Source organism: Ctenopharyngodon idella, chromosome 18 (genome assembly GCF_019924925.1).
Source record: "Ctenopharyngodon idella isolate HZGC_01 chromosome 18, HZGC01, whole genome shotgun sequence".
Classification (NCBI taxonomy): Eukaryota; Metazoa; Chordata; class Actinopteri; order Cypriniformes; family Xenocyprididae; genus Ctenopharyngodon; species Ctenopharyngodon idella.
The window spans coordinates 21,697,367-21,712,348 of record NC_067237.1 but is presented as its reverse complement, the minus strand read 5'-3'; the positions used below and the strand labels follow the sequence as shown (position 1 = coordinate 21,712,348).

General features: G+C 36.7%; 1 protein-coding gene across 1 annotated transcript; it reads right to left on the bottom strand.

Annotated features, from left to right (window-relative positions):
- Nucleotides 1-5,123: 5,123 nt before the first annotated feature.
- fan1 (FANCD2 and FANCI associated nuclease 1) lies at nt 5,124-14,740 on the bottom strand. The gene is made up of 14 exons (XM_051870944.1): nt 14,632-14,740; nt 13,038-14,306; nt 12,365-12,505; nt 12,065-12,263; nt 11,083-11,316; nt 10,064-10,195; nt 9,878-9,986; nt 9,646-9,765; nt 9,363-9,527; nt 9,001-9,169; nt 8,052-8,155; nt 7,740-7,934; nt 5,761-5,889; nt 5,124-5,613 (listed from the first exon to the last, which is right to left on the bottom strand). The coding sequence occupies exons 2-14, from the start codon at nt 14,236-14,238 to the stop codon at nt 5,476-5,478; spliced, it is 3,036 nt and encodes a 1,011-aa protein (XP_051726904.1). The 5' UTR covers nt 14,239-14,306; nt 14,632-14,740; the 3' UTR covers nt 5,124-5,475.
- Nucleotides 14,741-14,982: the final 242 nt, after the last annotated feature.

Genomic DNA, 14,982 nt, shown 5'->3' with positions numbered 1-14,982 from the left:
AAAAGTATTCTCGTCGCTTCATAACATTAAGGTTGAACCACATTAAGGTTGAATTAAGGTAACCATGTTACCTTTCTGGATGTCAAAAGGTGCAATGACGTTGCTGCCTCTGTGTGGTTCAGATACCCTCGGATTTCATCAAAAATATTTGTATTGTGTTCCGAAGATGAACGAAGGACTTACGGGTGTGGAACAACATGAGGGTGAGTAATTAATGACAGAAATTTCATTTTTGGGTGAACTAACCCTTTAAAGACATCTAGAATGATGCTTGTAATCTACCACAAAGTGTTAGCCTCAGGAAAATGTGAGGGACATTTCCTTGAAAACATGGTCCCCCACCCACAGGCACGCTTCCAGAGGCTTCATTTCCTACTGACTTCAGGCTGTAAATGCCAAGAAGTGGGCTTAACTCAGATGAGCTGAGCTATTATGCAACTCAATATGCACACCATATGGTCCTTTACTACAGACCAGACCATCCCTGCTAGTCACAGACACACAAAGATGACTGTAAAGACATAAGTACTAACTTGTGTCAACATGACAAGAAAAAAAAGCTTACCAAATTATTAAAACCTAGCTTACATACAGATACTCCTAATTTACTGCAAACATCTGGGAGCAAAAAAAAAAATGTTACTGGCACTTCTGTATTTATGCGCTTATTAAAGTTGTCATGAAATGAAAATTCCTGCTATTTATTTTCTAAATTGTAAATGTTGTTGTAAACAATTAATTCCCGCACGTTTAATTTTTAAAAAAGGTTTGACCTTATAATATTTAATAAAAATATCACAATCCAAGAGGTGAAAATGACAGACTTCTCTCTGGTGACGTATGCAGGACTTCTCCAATAAAACCCGCCCCAACAAGCTTGCATTCATCTGCCTCCACTTTTGAGTGCAACACACATCTCACAACCCAATTAACTACCAGTCCTCACCCTACATTTCACAGACTGTGATGACGCCTTTCCACAGTCATTAACATGGTAAATCTAACAACAGCAATGTACATTTATAACACTAAAATTTGTTATATCACCTTGCTTGGCATTAAATTGCACGAACTAGTTAACGCTGCTGCGTTGTATTTCTAATACAACTGACCAAGTTAATCAAACTCTCAATATTTTTTTCCTCTCTTTGAAAGTCTTAGAAACACTTTTTTTTTTTTTTTTTTTTGCTAATGGAGCAAATGGGAATAGAGAAGGAATCACGACCTTAAAGGTGGCCAGTGCAAACAAGTAAAACGGATGTGAATGTTTTCTTCACAGAATCAATGTTTACTTTAATTCTGTTTGCAGAAAAGCTCAATCTAGGATGTTAGTGTAATAAGCTAAAGTAATAATTCACCCCGCAAAAAAATTCTTTCATCATTTACTCATCCTGTTTGACTGCTTTCTTCTGTGGTTTCAGGCAGAATGAACAGTGCACGTGCCTAAAGCTGTCATTCTGTCTAACATCTCTCTTTTGTGAGTAAATGACATTTTGGGTGGATCCTCCTTGTAAACAAACAACTAAAGCAATACTGAACATTTTGACTTCAGCCTGATTTCACAGACAAGGCTTGGATTAAGCCAGGATTAGACCTTTGTTCAATTAGGACATTTAAGTAGCTTTTATAAACATGCCTTAGGAAAAAAACATTACTGGTGTGCATCTTGAGATAAAACAATGGCTCTGACATACACTGCCCAGCCAAAAAAAAAAAGTTGCTGTTTGGATTTTAACAGGCAAATACTTAAGAACCTATGAATGAATCATTATTACAGTGATTATTATGTTTCTAGCATGTTATATGTTTGGCACTGGTTCTTTTAACCCTCAAAGATGGAGTGTGTAGCTTTTCATTTCTTGGAAATAAATGTTGTGATGTTATTTCCATCAAGAGGTGCATCAATTTTTGGTCAAGATCTTGTATTGACAATGCAAGAGTCGAGCACTCTGTAAAGTCTACTCCAGCACATCCCAAAGACTTTCAATGAATTTAAGGTCTGGACTCAGAGGTGCCAATTCATGTGAAAATGATTCTTCATGCTCTCTGAACCATTTTTTCATAATTTTAACCCTGGTGAATCTTGAAATTGTCATCCTGGAATATGGCCATGATGTGTCTTCCTACATGGAAAGCTACACACTCCATCTTTAAGGGTTAAAAGAACTATTGCCAAACATATAACATGCTAGAAACATCATAATCACTGTAATAATGATCCATTCATAGATTCTTAAGTATTTGCCTATTAAAATCCAAACAGCGACTTTTTTTTGACCGGGCAGTGTATATGTCAGGCAAGTTGCCTTCAGTCAAGACAGCTCAAACATGCATTTTAGTCTGCTACTAAGCTTAAGCCTTGTCTGTGAAACCAGACATTCATGTATTTTCTCAAGTAAAAGGGCAGAAGTCACTTATTCCAGCCTGTGGCCAATTATTAATGGCAAAATCAGCAGAAAAGATATTGCCTGCAAAAGCCATTGTTTTATTGGCATTAGCCAAGAAAAGCATTAGCCTTTACAAAATAAATGTCAATCAAATAATAACCAAAGTGATAACCAGCTCTGCCCTTTTGTAAAAAAAAAAAAAAAAAAAAATATATATATATATATCCCCTAGACTTTTGAACAAAGCCTTAGCATTGACAGCATTCTGAACTGGATGTAATGTTCAAATTGGAAGTAAAGAATGAACATAAGGAGTATTTGGACTGACAGGTTTGGTTCTGTACTGATCACAACACTTTGTCTGATGGATAGATCTGAAATCATTTAATCTCTTACTTTCAACAATACTCTGCACACTAGCTAATGACAATAACACTACCAAAACATCAATTTAAGTTGCGTAAAGCAGTTTGTCAGAATGGCCAGTTATTCACTATCCTCTCATGTAAAAAGAGCTTCAAAGATCATGTTTTTGTCGCTAAATAAGACAAACATGTGGCCTCGCCACCATCCTGCTACAAGCTAACAGCTAGCTTAGCAAAGCATGAGCATAAGAGTTCCCAGACAAGACCAACAACCCGATATTATACATATATGTTATATGTACACTTACGATCTGCGGAATGTGCAACGATGATGAAGAAAATGATTAACTCCCGGAATATGTCGCCTGAAATATTTCGTATCTTGGCTTTAGTACATATTAGAACTGTACACAAGCTAATGGCGCAAGCTGTTAGACTGTAACGTGAGAAACTGGTATTAAACACAACAACCAGTAGCCAATTATCGATCGCTGCGTCACGTCTCGAGTCGGGAAGGATAAGCGTTCAGCCAATAGAAAACGTTTATATCTTTACGCGTCAATGTGATTGGTTATTACGATACCTATAATAAGGTGCTTCAGAAGCAAGCGTGTTAAAGGTACACGAAGTGATTTCAACTGAAAAAGTTTTACCCCAACGAGAGGAGCAGATACATTAGCATGAACTAGCGGGATATAGCTTATAGATAGTTTCACTAGTCTAATTCGGTGTTTGTTAGGTCCATGGCCAGACTGAAGTTACACTAGACTAGTTTATTTGGCTTAGCTAACTGACCAACAATAGTCTATGTAGGCTACATAGTTGTACATTTGTTGTGGAAACCCTCTCTTACATTCATAAACTTATTTATAACCATCTATTTAAATTATTTATACTCACTCACTTATTCACAGACTCATCAGAGGGAGCAGCCGAAGTACTGTGCAGCCAGATAAACAACACTTTTACACGCTTGTATTTAATTTTGTGGGGAACAGCAAAGAGAACACAACTTTTTGTTTTTTATGAGCAATGATAATGAGGAACAAACAGCAGAGGGGATTATAATGGATCTATTTTTAATGTTTCTAGATAATAGCTGCAATTCCTTTAAAAATGTATAAGCATGCAATAAACCGTGACTTATTCACGATACAGCACTAGCCTCGAGTACCTTATTGCTTTTATAAAACGGTTACCACACAATACAAATATTAAAGGCAAAAATATGTATCAATGCAACTTTCATGAAGTTAACTTTCACCAAAAGCCTTCTGCCGGAGAAAATAGTCCCTGACCGGGAACAGCAACAGAACTTGCATTATTACGCCATTAGATGGTGGCAAAGACTGTCTTTATGAGTGTGTCAGTCAGTAGCGAAGACTTTAATATTGAAAAGACTGAATTGTTGTGAACACGGAACAAGACGCAACTGACAAATGCTTTGACTAGCGCTGTCAGTCACGGAAAAAAACCCTTAAATGTTAAAAGGACAAGATAATATACTCGCTCACTCGATCTCTTTCTCACAATACTCTTCTACATAATACAGTAAGCTTCAATGAACAATATCAATTGAGAACATACAGTTTACGTTGCTAAGAGTGGTTGTTAAGGGTGTTGTGTAGTGATACACAGAAGCGGTCATAGCCGTGTTTTATCGTGAATAAAACACAACTATTGACCAATTAGAATCAAGGACAGGAACTAAGTTCATATATATATATATATATATATATATATATATATGGTAGTCAATGTTAAGTGGATCAAAAAAGTTCATCAAAGTTGTCCTAAATCCTTCTTCTTATCTTCTTAGGACAGCTTTAATGAACTTTTTTGATCCACTTCAAATGCTGACTACTGTATATATAAGGAAGAGAGAAAGTGTTGCTTCTGTGACTGTTCATCCCCATTGTTCTATAAATTAAAAAATATTAAAGTAACAGATTGTCAGACCTGCACAGGACATTAAGATAGTGATTTGATAGTGTCCTTTTACCTGCACTAACCTGATTTATGTACTTTACAGTAGCACGATGTTGCAAACTTCATAATGTTTAAAGGTTAGACTAAGAAGCATGATTCATTGTAATAACAGTTTATAAAATGCTTTTGAATAGACCTCAAAATAGAGCAAAAGTCTGAAGATGACATGTTTCTGCATCAACAGAGCAGGTTTTTGTTCTGGGTGTCAGACATGAAAGATATGCTTGACATGCAATGAAAAGGTATTTCAGTCTTGTGGTGAGTCTTTTGTTCACAATAATAGACATTGTAGACATAACAAAAAAACCCTTTTTGAAAGCTTCAAGAATATGTTATGTCTTCCATAAATATTTAAGCATTATTATTATTTAAATAACAAACATTTTTAAAATTTGAAGTTTTTATTGAATGTCTTTAAAATTATTTACTCCAGAAATGTACTTTTTTTTTTAATTTGTCAATAAAATGTATTGTCACTTTACAATGAGCACAAGAATAAAAAAAAAAATAATAAAAAAAATCAGTCAGTCAATGCCAAGAGGTTATTTAACAATTTTACAAATCAGGTGGGGTGCCTATTAATACTCTTCTGTTACATCACCAGATCAGCCAAGCTGAGGTTTTAATACATCATCAATTCCGACCCTGTGTGCTTCAAACATTTCTGACTTTGCTTGTTTGGTAAGCCATGCATGCTCAAGTCTTCATTCTTCATTCTCAGTGTGACAGCAGCCTCACTCCCGCTTCACTCCCCGTGCTCCAGTGGCAGTGACGTGACACACTTCTACATCAGCCCCAAGCTTACGCAGCTCATCCAGCCAGATCTGTTGCTTCTGTGACAGACGGTCATTAGGACCCTTCACTTCCACCAGCTAGAAGAACACAGCTCAAATAAAGTATTTCCATTGTTACATAACACTGTAATCTTATTAAATCAGTTAAATAAATTACTTTCTGGAGTATTCAAAAGTTGAATACACTGTGAAATTCCTAACTAGCAAGCTACATCTCTGACTCACCTTGTACTTCTTGTTGGACATGCTCCAGACTACCAGATCTGGAAGTCCTCCTCTGCAGTGCCTGTAGTCCTTTGCCATTCTGAGGACCACACCACTTAAGAAGTGGCCACCCAAACACTCTACTAGACTCTAAAACCAGACAAAAACTATTAATTACAATGTGCTTGTGTACGGTTGTGAACACAATCTGGCACATGCAGTATAATCAATTCATATTTGTAATAAAGATGAATGAAAATGTTAAAGTCACTATAAAATCAAAACTGACTGTTTTTTTATGGAATATTGCATTATTTATTATAAATGATTTATCTGTGCTCATCATTAATTATTTATTTTTTATTTATGTGCCCTAATAATCTTTAAAAGGGGACCTATAATACCCCAAGATGTAATATAAGTCTCTGGTGTCCCTAGAATGTGTCTGTGAAGTTTCAGCTCAAAATACCCCACATATAATTTATTATAGCTTGTCAAATTTGCCCCATTTTGGTGTGAGCATAAACATGCTGTTTTGTGTGTGTCCCTTTAAATGCAAACGAACTGCTGCTCCCGGCCCTCTTTCCAGAAGAGGGCGGAGCTTTGACAGCTTGCACTTTGGTTGCTCAACAACTCAGGAGGAAGTTACAACTTTTAGAATGCAACTAGACGTTTCTGAACAGTTAGTGGATAAATTTATGTAGTTGCTGTGGAGTTGATTCAACTCATCGACTAGCATGTGCCGTCATCTTAATCTTTTGTGCAAATCCAGCATTGAATTGACCCTCATTTGTGAAGCAGTCCGGCGTAAAATGACAGCATGGCAACAACACTCTACTACAACAGTTCTTCCTCTTCTCTAAAGCAGCCCAACATGGCCTCACCCCCTTTGTTACGTGTTCCCGGGGGCAGGGTTTATGTAAATTTTAAGGTTAGTTTTGTCACTAACCCAGGAAGAAGCTAGTTGTAGTCTCTACCAGCCTTTCGTTGTAGTCCTTAAAAAGCGATTTCTGTAAAAGAAAATATCTCCTTTTGCATTGAACTTTGAGCGTCGTAACTTTGCAGATGTTGTTTATGCTCCAACAGCAACATTACACACTAACTACAGTTAAAAAAGTGAAATCATAATCAAGGACCCCTTTAATCAAAATAACTTCCCCTCCCACTTGTAGCAACTTTTTTTTTCTGATGACGTGTTTACTGGCACGAGGAATTGACAAACTGTCACTCACATAAGATCATAGCTAAAGCAATGACAGCGATCCAATATCCAATCAATTCCCCATGGGCAAAATCATGTCCTGGCCTACATTTTTTCTTGTTCGAGAAGTTTCACTCAGATATACGTTACAATAGGGAAGAAAACTTCAGTTTCATGCTGACTTTAAAGGTTAAAATACACTAAAAGAAGTATTCGACTAACCTACACCACTCCCACACCATACTGTACATGTGTCAAAGCAGTCAGAGCTCCTTTTCTCTATTTACAGATATTACGAGACAAACACAGGCGAGTGACATGTACACAATTTCCTGTGAAACCATCCTGTCAGGTATAAAATACACTTATAATAGGCTTACCATAGTGAATCAGGGTAAGACAAAAACACATTTTGGAAAAAGGATAGATGTATTGACTCATTATTTAAATTTTGTTAATTTTAAACAAAAAAGTTACATAGTGTACCTTTAATTAATGATGTTAAAGACACTTTGAGGAGTTGACGGACCACTAGTAGAAAAATAAATGGGAGAAATTGGAAAACTCAATGTGGCAGCAATAGAAAAAGAGCCAGTTGCCTATTAGATTGAGACGCTGTCTGTTTTTTTCCTCTAAAACAGATGAACATTAGCTAGATTTTATGGCTAATTTGAAATATGTTACTGAAAATGAATCTTTGCAAGCAGTTTTCCCATTCAAGTAGACCTGAGCTGCCGGAAAAGCTATTACCAAGATGGCCACCATGTGAACGAACATGGCGTAAAGAATCTGTGATTACCTGTGCCTGCTGAAGAGAGGAGAAGCGCTCCCAGTTTATCAGCGCACATACTCTCCCCTCTTGTGCGTTCCACACATCAGCGAGCAGCTCCTGCAGCGTCTCTGCAGACGCCTCGCGCAACATCTCAGCGCGAGCCTCGATGGCTTCCCGCCGGTTACCATAGAAACAATCAGTGTGCAAATCCAAAGGACAAGTCTGGGAAAGGGCATGGAGTCATTGATCACTGATCTTTTGGGGTGGTATGACCTGACAATAAAGCACGACCCTAAATGTGTGAAGCACACAGCATTCATTCTTTAATTAATTATGTACCTGGTATGGGTTTCGAAAGACATCAGGAACCCTGTCGATGAAGATGATGTCCCACATGAGGAGTCCAAACAGGGTGGAAAATGTGGAGCCTTCTCCGTGAATACCTTAAAAGGGGAAAACAGATTACAGCAAAATTAAGAATGCACAATGTATGCGCTAGTGTGGGGTTTCCCAAACTTGTGGTCTTGTGGCAACTGCAGGGGGTTTGTGAGTTGATTAAAACCTAATATTTAATCATAAAAATGTAAAATAAATAATTTGAAAATAAAAACAATCAAAATAAAACACTTACTAAAATCTCAGGCGGTATTTTAAGTAAATATTACAAAGGGAATCCATGTATTTGCTAGCTTTACACATTTTAATGATGTTATGAAAATATATTTGATTACAATACATTTAGCTTCTCAGCAAATGATTCTGAAACAATATATTTTTTGAAACAAAAAAGTACTGGAGCTTTCAAACTTGTAAGCATCATAAAAATTGATCTTTATGATTATTTATGATATTTGAATGCTTCTGAAGTCATACATTGCTTTTAAAGAGAGAAACAGACTGAAATTTAAATCATTTTCACTGAAAATCTGTACATAACTAAATTAGCTATGTCAGATTTGTAAAGAAATCATCTGTTTAAGTCGAACCTTTTCAATGAATCACCTGATCTGGTTCAGAAACCAATCTGAATGATTCAGACACCTGCACATCTCTGATGAAATGTACCAAGGAGAGCTAGGTTTGTAGGGCAGAGGTTTTCATCTTCGGCCCCATTCATAACTGCATGCTACAAAATACATTCATCAAAATGTCTCCTTTTATATTCCACAGAAAAAAAGAATGTCATTTTGAGTTTTGAAATGACAATGAGGCCATGTAAATGATTTTGAGTGAACTATCCTTTTAACATCTTTCATTTTGATGGTGCACAAACAATATGATGCTAGACCTTGATCAAATCCAAGTGTTCTGTAGTGTTCCAGAGCCAGTTCTTCAACAGAACACATGACCATAGTCCCTCGTCCCTCACTGGAACCTTCATCCTCATTGGCTGCTCGAAGGAACACTGATTTTCCCATGCCACCCTCATGAGGAAAAAGCTGGCCTCGAATTGTCACCTGATAAAACACAGTTGCAAACTGTGCATCAGTGTTGCTATAACAGTATATAAATAATACTAAAATAACACTGCTGTGCATCCACATTCTCCAATTACATGGAGATACAACTTTAGTATTTAGTAATTTTGACCACAAAACATTATGCATCGAATAACACTATATTATAATAGTGCCCCCATTGAAGACTCACATGAGTGACATCCTGTACGTGCACAGTGGGCAGATCTCGGAGCAGCAGACGGTACTTCTTCAAGCTTGCAGATTCTTTCATTCGGGAAGCTCGCTGATGAAGTGACAATTTGTGGCCTGTTCGGACCAGAGGGTCATTCAGTCCATCCCGGATAGCACAGATGGCCTTCATACAAAAGGTGTCAAAATGATTTAATCCTTTGAAAGAATGCTTGTGTATCCCATATAAAAGTAACATTAAAGCAATTTCTCTGTTTATATTTTTCTACAGTCAAACGAGGTACCTGCTCATGCTGTTTAAGGTGTTGCTGGAGATTGAGAGCAAGTCTGTCCCACCAGCGCCCCCTACTGTCTACACAATACACTGACTGGGACAGAAGATTCCTGAGCTCCTCCACAGCTTCCTACAATGCAGAAATGCAAAGAAAAATAATTGAATGAACTCATGGAAAATCAATATAAAGAATAAAGTGTTTGAAAAAATGGCATAATTTATTCCATGTATTATTCACCTACATTATAGCGACGAAGTCTTTGTGAAATCTCAACTCCTCGAGACAGTATACGAGTGTAGGTCCAGCCCACAGTGAAACACCGCAGAAAAACAGGCAGTTGTTCTTGATGACTGCACACATATTGAAACTCAATTCATCTTACAACAGCAAGCAAATTAAAATGAAAGCTGCATTTTCTTTTTCAAACCTTATGTCACAGGAGTCTTTAATCTCCTGCCAAGTAGCCTTTGCTGTATTATAGAGGTCATGGGCGTCCTCCCAATTGCCTGTCTGCATTGCAGCAATCACTTCCTGCAGCGTACGCATTGCCGTTTCATACCTATACAGAAGAATATGCACAGAATCAAACATTTTACAATAATAATAGAGATAATAACAATGTTTCTAGAAAATAATGACAAATGCTGCCATCTTGAAATGAAAGGTTTAAGGGCAAACTGCACAAAACCTGTCAAGAACATGTACATGCCAAATTTCAGCCAAAAATTACAACAAGAAACCAAAACAATAAAATCATTATGATTGCTATGATAAAATATGTTTAAATATTTTAAAATATTTCAAATATTAATTAATTTACACTAAATTATGCATTATGGTAGTATTTGTTCCTACAATTTATGCTTGTTTAATTTTTAAACAAATTTCTGTATTACTGAATTTATTTTTTAATTACTGTACATAATTGTCATGAAAATATCACAATGCAAAAATCATAATGGTCCTAAAATAGACAAATAGGATCTCCTTTATGCAAAATATAATTTACTTTTCGCTTTATATTAATTGTCTTTAACTACAATATACTAACGTTTAAATGAATCATTTGATACAATGCACTTATTGTGAAGATATATGTTTTTACATTGTACTTATATTTTAAAAAATACCAGCAGTAATTGCAGCTGCAATTAATTTCTGTAATTTCATCTATAATTATACTGCTGACCCTTCCTTTACCTTTTAACCCACCCTTAAACCTAACCATACCACTAAACCTGTGCCTAACCACCTGTATCCCACCTCAGTAGCAGCAAAAGTGTTTTACAATGCAACATCAACACAAAAAGTACTTTTGTGTGTTTTTATCTAAGTACATAGTAAAGACACCTAATAAAAAGTGTGACCTACTTTACTTTTCTTGTGATTTTGGAGTGAAATGGCCACTTGATCAAAGTTTTGTTAAAAATTAAATATAACACTGACCTGATGAGGTCATCCCTGTCCTGAAACAGTCTGGCTGAGCGATGTACAGTGTACTCCGGGAAAGCCAGACGGCCAGAATTGACGAGCAGAATGGTGTAGAGCTGCCCCTGACCTCCTGCAGCCATCTCCTCCTCATCCAAAGTGTCTGTGAGGGAGAACAGGAGCAGGACACGGGAGAACACAGCACGTGACCTGCGGCAGAGACGCACACAGGAACCTGCAGCCTGCTTGGCCCTGAAAAAGACACGCTTGAGTGTACAGTTCACTTACATTAATCATAACAGGACATCTGTTTAGTACACTTTATATTATACACTGGTGTTAAAAAGTTTTGGGGTTGGTAAGATTTTTAAATTACGCTCCCCAAGGCTGCATTTATTTGATTAAAAATACAGTAAAAACAGTAATATTGTGAAATATCAGTACAATTTAAACTAACTGCTTTCTATTTGAATATATTTTAAAATGTAATTTATTCCTGTGATGCAAAGCTGAATTTTCAGCATCATTACTCCAGTCTTCAGTGTCACATGATCCTTCAGAAATCATTCTAATATGCTGTTTTTGGTGCTCAAGAAACGTTTCCTTTTATTATCAATGTTGAAAACAGTGCCGCTTAATATTTATTTTCTTTTGAAAACCATGATTTTTTTCTTGGATGAATTGAAAGTTCAAAAAGACAGCATTTATTTAAAAAATAGAACTCTGAAATGTCTCATAACGATGTAAAAGTCTTTACTGTCACTTTTAATCAATTTAATGTGTGCTTGCTGAATAAAAGTATTAATTTCTTTAAAAACAATCTAACTGACCTCAAACATTTTAACGGCACTGTATTAGTCAGTTTCTACTAAATCAACTTTTTATTTTATGTCTATGACGTTAACAGCTTCTTCTGTTCCTCTATAACAAGTGCAAACCTTTGGCTCACATCGCTACTGGGATAAAAGTACAGATGCTGCGTGTATCTTGAACATCTCACCTCTTAAGAATGACTGCAGCCGTGTTGTTTTGACTAGCAAAGAGCGATCGCTGTTTCCCCAGCTGGAGTAGCCCTTCTACCAACTGCTGTTTCTGAGTCCCATTCCCTCCACGGCCAAGGTGAAATGTTTTGGCCAGGTTTCTGAGCTCTGGTGCAGGAAGCAGATCCAAAACTTCTTGGACGTCTTGAAGCTCCGATTCTGTCACAGGGAAGAAGTCATGAGCTGCAGTCAAGTATGTTGCCTGATATGGGTTCTAAACTTTTGATAAATCAAAAGGGTTGACAAATCTCACCACTAACCTGTTTGTAAGAAGCCACATGCGACCAGCTCTTGAATGACAGGTCTGATGTCTGAGCTGATCTCTGTATATTCCACCTTACTGACCTGAAGCCATTTCAGCTTCCTTTGGAACAGACGGACATAAAGCATCTGACCAGGAACTACAGGACAGAGAGAGAAATCTCTTATGCTCACCAAGGGTCCATATATTTTATCAAATATACAGTAATATTGTGAAATAAAATTACTATTTAAAATAACTGATTTCTATTTTAATGTGAAATTTATTCCTGTGATGCAAAGCTGAATTTTCATCATCAATACTCCAATCTTCAGTGTCACATGATCCTTCAGAAATCATTCTAATATGCTTCTTCTTATTATCAATGTTGAAAACAGTTGTGCTGCTTAATATTTTTGTGGAAATCGTTATTTCAGGATGAATAGAAAGGTTTTTTTGTGAAATATAAATCTTTTGTAACATTATAAATGTCTTTACTGATCAATTCAATGCATTCTTGCTGAATAAAAGTATTCATTTTGTTTAAGAAAAAAAAAAAGTACTGACTGTAAGCTTTTGAACGATAGTCTATGTTACATAACTTACCTTAAGTGCACTGAGATTTAAAGGACTATTGTTGCTTATAAGAGCAGAACTGAGACTTCAAAGTGATTTTGAAGTAGTTCCTCTACCTGAAAGCTGCTGAAAAGTGTGAATTGTTGAGAAGTCATCTTCATTGAAGAGCAGCCTATCATCCTCATTTTCCAACACTGCCTCAAGGACAGTCCGAAAGTTTTGCAGGTAATACGGCTGCCTGGTGTGCTGATGCTCTGATCCCTCGTTAGTTTTCTCTACGGCAGGCATTTTGGGTTCATTAGCTGGTGTGGTAGCGGGCATCCTCTCAATGTCCTTATATGTGGTCTTGCTTTTGATTCGACTCTCTGATGATGAAACATCATAGACGCTAGCCGAGGCCTCAGTTTGACCTGACTTGACATTAGTATCCTGTCTGTTTTCAGTTTTACTTTGAAGAAATCTACTTTTCTTATGTATGATGGAGGTTTCTGTAGTGTTTGTGTCATTTTTAGGCAACCCCTCTGACTTCCGCTTCAGTCTGGATGAGGATGAAGATTTCACTGACTGAATGTCAGAGCTGCTGCTTGATTCTGCCAGAACTGCCACAGATTTCTCAATGTTTTTCACTTGAGGTTGGTTCAAAGCTGTTGGCTCTGTTGGTAGCGTGTTATCTGTGTCCATGCCACCAGCTTTAGATTCAAAAGTTAAACACTTCCTGCAATTTTCCTTCTGTGAACTGCTCAATTCTGCATTACAGGCCTCTTCTTTTCCAGAGACATGAGTATTATCCGTCTCAGATTCACCTGAAAGCCTAAGTGCTCTTCTAGACAGTTTAGAGGATAAACTCCCAAGACCAACTGTTTTAACTGCTTTAGTTTGTAAATTTGTTTTGGGTGAGTCTTGCCTCATCACACAGTTCTTTTTAAAATATGGACTCGTATCAGTCTCTTTCTCTCCTGGGCTTTTCTCTTTTCCATTATTTCTTGTTACTGCACCATAAGAGGGTGTTTTGGTTAGTTTCCCCTGTTTGTCATCACTGACAGCCAATGCATCTTCATGATCCTCTCCAAGAAACTTCTGGCATTGAGAGTCTATGTGTTCATTAATCTTGTAACGAGGTACAAGTTTGCCACACAGAGGACAGGCCAGTTTACAAGGTGGTGTATTCCTGAAAAATGAAGTTATGGAAGCAACCCCACTTCCATTGCTTGTTCTCTCTTTGATTGCACTGACCCTCTGGCTCTTTTTCTTAGTCACTGAGAGTCTCCTGGCACTGCCTTTATTAGAAGAGCTACCTCTCCCCATCTGAGACTCCATACCGGTCTGTTCATATGTTATCCCATCAACCAGCTAGACAATGACAGACAGAATATTTGTTTCTGAACCTGAAAGTGCATAAACGACAAAATAGTCACGGGAGACGGTGGCATTTATTAGACAGTGGCTTAATTAAGTAAAGGAAAGCTGCTTTATTATATCTTCAATCATATTCAAAGATTATTTTTGATTATTCTTTGCAACTGATTGATTTTGTCCGTTTCAGACTCTCTAAGACTGACATAGAATGCATTAGCCATGCCACAAACAAATTAAAATAAATAAAAAAAAACATATTATGAAACGAAACAATAATGTCAAATAAATATTAAACTATAGATAAAAAAAAAAGATTATACAATTATAAATAAAGCTGCAAATAACTGTACAGACCTGTCTTGTGCTGAAGCGAAATGTGAAGGCAGCCGCATGAATTCATGGCGCCCTGATTTTTTTTTTGTTACTTTTCAAAATAAAAGTCCTGGGTCCTATCCTTCGTTTAATACAGCCTGGCAATTTAGTTATATCTTAACACAAAGTTGACTTTTCGTCGTATTTTCTCTGTTAAAAAGCTGTTATTATAGCAACTTCCGTTTTAAAAAAAAATATAGTGGCTTCAAAATGTAATAGGGTACCTTATGTTTGACAAACTTTTTTCCTCAAGTATTGTTAAAGGGATAATTCTGTCATAATTTACTCACCCTCATGTCATATCTTCTTTTATGTGGAACATAAAAGAAGATA